The sequence below is a fragment of the Marmota marmota genome, unplaced genomic scaffold, assembly GCF_001458135.2.
Source record: "Marmota marmota marmota unplaced genomic scaffold, marMar, whole genome shotgun sequence".
NCBI lineage: Eukaryota > Metazoa > Chordata > Mammalia > Rodentia > Sciuridae > Marmota > Marmota marmota.
Window position 1 is genome coordinate 296,093 of NW_026000224.1, and position 4,502 is coordinate 300,594.

General features: G+C 46.7%; 1 protein-coding gene across 1 annotated transcript; it reads left to right on the top strand.

Moving 5' to 3' along the window:
* Nucleotides 1-3,110: 3,110 nt before the first annotated feature.
* LOC125613246 (defensin-5-like) lies at nt 3,111-4,266 on the top strand. The gene is made up of 2 exons (XM_048792821.1): nt 3,111-3,464; nt 4,033-4,266. The coding sequence occupies exons 1-2, from the start codon at nt 3,227-3,229 to the stop codon at nt 4,143-4,145; spliced, it is 351 nt and encodes a 116-aa protein (XP_048648778.1). The 5' UTR covers nt 3,111-3,226; the 3' UTR covers nt 4,146-4,266.
* The last annotated feature ends 236 nt before the right edge of the window (nt 4,267-4,502 follow it).

The following is a 4,502-nucleotide window of genomic DNA, read 5'->3' on the forward strand; positions in this document are numbered from 1 at the left end:
TTCTCTTTCTATGCTGTTTAATTGCCTCCTGCATGTGTCTCCCGTATGCCATACACAGCCGTTGCTTCACTCTCAGATCGAACGTAGGCATTCTCATATGTTTTGAACTGAATCCTGCTGCAACCAGCCTTGGAACATCTGAAAAATCATTTACAGCCCAGAGAGGCTGGAGCGGCTCTCCACAGCTCATACTCACACCCAAATGTTCATATAGCTTTTTAAATGAAAACAAAACAAAACAAAAAAAAAACACCATCAAACTGCTGGAAGAAACACGGTGGTGGGGGCATGCTTAAGAACTTAAGTTGGAGGAAACTGTAGAAATCATAAAAGATATAAAACACTGATAATTCGATGACCTATGTATCTCAAGTTTCCACCGTGGAAAAACAACCACGACAACAGTGACAACAATGTGAAGAGAGTCAGAGACAAGTGACAACGGGTGCGGATTATTTGCAACCCACAGGACAGAAGCATCATTCCCCACTCTGAAAAGGGGTCCCACAAACCAGCTAAAAACAACAGAACAGTAACATCAGAAATGGGGGGAGAACATGGACCATTCACGAAAGAAAAGACAAGATTTTTAAAGTTGTGAGCCATGGGCAAAGTCTCTCATTAAAAGAGAAATGAAAATTAAAATGCACTTGGATGCCAATGTTTTCTCCCAGACAGAAAGACCAAAAAGTTTCAAAATGCAGGTGAAGATAGCAGCTAGCAACGGACAGGGAAATGCATGGCAAGGTCACAAGTGTTCTTTAAATTACTTCAGGGTCTTTAAACTACTGAGAAAGCAAAGGGTGGTCGTTAATTTGTAGAAAATAAATGGAAGCAAAGGACCTAATGGGAAAATGCGTCAAAAGAGAAAGATTAATGGGACTAACTCTTGACAGGGTCCTCTGAGGCTGGTGTGAAGCTAGGACTTATGGCTACAGGTGTCTCCATCTGTCTGGGAAGGAGGAGTCCTTTAGTAGCACTGAGATAACTAAGATAAGAGCTTCTGCCTGGCTGCTGACCCCAGGGCCCACATTAACAGGACTGACTTGTAGATGAAGCTCCCGAACAGGATGGCCACCATGACAGTGCCAGAGGGGACGAACCAAGGTCAAAAACTCCACCGCCCAGCATGAAGGAGCAGTTGAACACCTGATTGGAAAGAGCACAGAAGGTGGCCCCAGCTGCCCTGGCAGTAATAAACCTGGGGACAGTGTTGTCTCCTTATTGTTCTCTGTATGGAGATGGCCCACTCTCTCTCTTGAGAGTGCTCCCTGCTTAAGCCTCACTGTGCTTTACTTTACTTTCTCCTCACTTTCACTTGCAATAAAGTTCTCCTGCCTGGGTTTTGGTGTCTGACTTCAAGTCTTCTTTCCTTGGAACACAAGAACCAAGGTTTGGAGTTTCAGCTCCCTGCTTTTCTGGGACATCAGGTTATATTCAACTATAATAAAGTGCAACTTAAACAGCTAAGGTTTTTCCCCAGTTCAAAATCAATCCAAATGTGAACAGAGCTGGCCAAGGATGGGGTAGAGAGGCAAAGTCTTAAGCAGGGTCTTAGGGCCTCAGGTGACTCTTCTTCATCTTGCTGAATTGGTCCCAGTGACCCCAGGGTGGCTGCTGCCTCACCTGCCCCTGCATATGTGCAAACTGTGCCCTCCTCAAGGACACTGTGTCATTGGCAGACCATGCTTGGTGGCCACACACAGCTGGGACTTTTAGAATTTTAAGTGGCACATTGCTGCCTTAAACACAGGGAAGAAGAAAACAGGGCAGAAATGGGGTGATTAACAATAATAGTACCTTCTCTATTATCTCCTTCAGATCTGACCATTTGTGTCATACATATATGAATAGCATTTGAATGAGGATATTTGCTGAAGCTTTGATCCTAATGGTAAAACTTCAGGAAATGCAAATTGTATGAATTTATCAATAGTTAATAGATAAAAATAGTCAGATGAGCATGGCATGGATGAATACTGGAATTCTCTAACAACTCTCTACATACCATCACAAAGGTGTCTCTTAGATGTACGATCAGATGAAAAGACCAAAGTGCATAAGAACGTGCCCATTGCTTACGCTGGTGCCCGCTTGGAAGAGGAGCCAAAGCTCCAGCAAGAAGATTTGGGACACAGCTCCTCATGTGACAATGTTGCATCAGGTGGACAAGTTAACGTGAAAATTTGAACTAAAAATAATAAACATCTCAGATGGAAGGGCGGACAAGTCAGGACTTTTGACAATCAAGACGGAGAGAGGTAAATGACACGTATCCCACTTGACATGTCTGATAGAGACCCTAATGGCATCTTAAAAGATTCTTACATCTTGAAAAATGTATATTTGGGTCCTGGGCCCATTTTTATTTGGTTGATTTTTTTAGGGGGTGGGAGGGTACTGGGGATTGAACTCAGGAGCACTCAACAGGTTGATTTTTGTTTGTTCTTTTTTGCTACAGAGTTGCATTCCTTACATATTTGGGATATTCACCTCTCTCCAGATGTGTGCTATGAGAACGTTTTCTGCCCTTCCCTAACCAGCCCCTCACTCTGCTGTCTGCTTCCTCCCAGAGCCTGGGAGGAAACCTTGAGGTCCGAGCCGATTCATCTGCCCATTTTTGCTTTTTCTCAGAGACACACAGTTTTGAATTGTTGCTCATAGCTCAATGAAGATAGAAAAATTGAGAGTCTTCAGCCATAGACAGCTCTCTACCTAGGATCCTGCTGAGTTCCTCTTACCTGTCACCTGATGAGGACACTGTGCGCTCCACTCTTGCTCCAGAAGGAGCCTGCTCACCCTATAACCTCGAAACCCGCTTCGGGACAGTGTAACAGCCCTGAGCCCCGCCAACCACTAACGCTGTGCTCTGGTGGGTTCCAGGTCTGACTTCAGAATCTACATCCCCAGTGAGTTCAGACAATGTTCAGAACACAAGAGGCCTTTGTTCCCTGAACTTATTGAGCCAAAGTCCTTTCTTTTATTTTTTGAATGTTGAAAGTAAATGTTCAAGCAGATGGCAGACAGGAAAGACAGCAGACCTGTACATCAGCATCAGCTTGCACCTGGGACGGAAGCTCAAGTTGCCGGACAAAGCTGATAGAAGGTGTAAGAGCAGTGTAACATCAAAGGGACCCGAGGACAAGGGCGGCCTCCTCCCCGCCATCTAACGCACCTTCTCTGAACACAGCCTCGAGCCCTGAGCCTGCTCCTCGCACACCTATAAATGCAGCCGACTCCTCGCTCCACTCACACTCAGGCCCCTGCCTCCTCTCCTCCAGTGACTCCAGCCATGAGGACCCTCGCCCTCCTCGCTGCCCTTCTCCTGCTGGCCCTCCAGGCCCAGGCTGAGCCTCTCCCAGAAAACAATGAGGAGGCCCCAGACCAGGAGCAGCCAGGGGAAGAGGACCAGGACATGGCCATCTCCTTTGCGGGGGCTGCAGACTCTGCCCCTCAGGAAGCAGGTGGGTGCTGCTGACATACAGAGCATTGAGGTAGAGAGGGGAACCAGATAGCTGCAGGTTCAGTCCCAGCACTGGGCTCTACCTGTTTAGGTGATTACTTCCCTGGGCCTCAAATTCCTCATCTGTAAACTGACAGAAGATAATCAGATATCTACAGGACATTCCTTCTCCACAGCTTTTCAAAGTTATGAAAAGTCTGTGAAATTTGCCAACACAGTGTGTAGAAATATACTGAGGATCTGTCCTGCATTAAAGAGAGAGCTTTATTTTAAAGAAGATGGTTTGTCCTGTTAGAGAAGCTTTTAGAAACTTGATACAGGCCTAAGGATATGTTCCCATGCATGCATGATGGGGCAGGACCAGCAAAATGTACAGACTCGTGAGACAGGCTCTCAAATCCTGCGGGGACCCACCCTTGCCTGCATATTTATTCTCACTGGTTGCTGCTGATCCTTCCGCAATGTGACACGGCCACCCTGACACACTCCCTCCATACAGCATGCAGGATTCTGTCACCACCCCTGCTGACCTCAGTGTTCTATGCCTGATGCTCTTTCTGTGTCCCCAGGCCTAAGGAAGAACTTGATCTGCCGCTGCAAAAGAGGGTCCTGTAATAGTCTAGAACAGTTCCATGGGTCCTGCCTCCGCGCTGGAAAGCGCTTCAGACTCTGCTGCCGCTGAGCACCCAGGACAGAGAGACCCAAGAGCCTAACTTGCCGTGAGACCTAGGAGGAAACTGTATCACCCAATGCCTCCTCCTCTTTTTCCTTTCCTTGTCCCAATTAAAGTCCTCATGGCAAGCCCCCTGTGTGCTCGCCTCTCTGTTGTCCTTGTGTCCTGCCTCCAGACGCAAACAACAAAAGGCCCAGACTTCTCTCAAAACACTGAGTTTAAGTATAATGTGATTCCGTTCTGCTCCATCTCATCCTACTTGGCATTCCGGGACTTGCATAGTTCTATCTGAAATTGTGCGCACTGAAGACAACCAGCCTTTTATTTGTGTGAAATTTCATCAAAGTTCCAAGAGCAGTCTCAGAA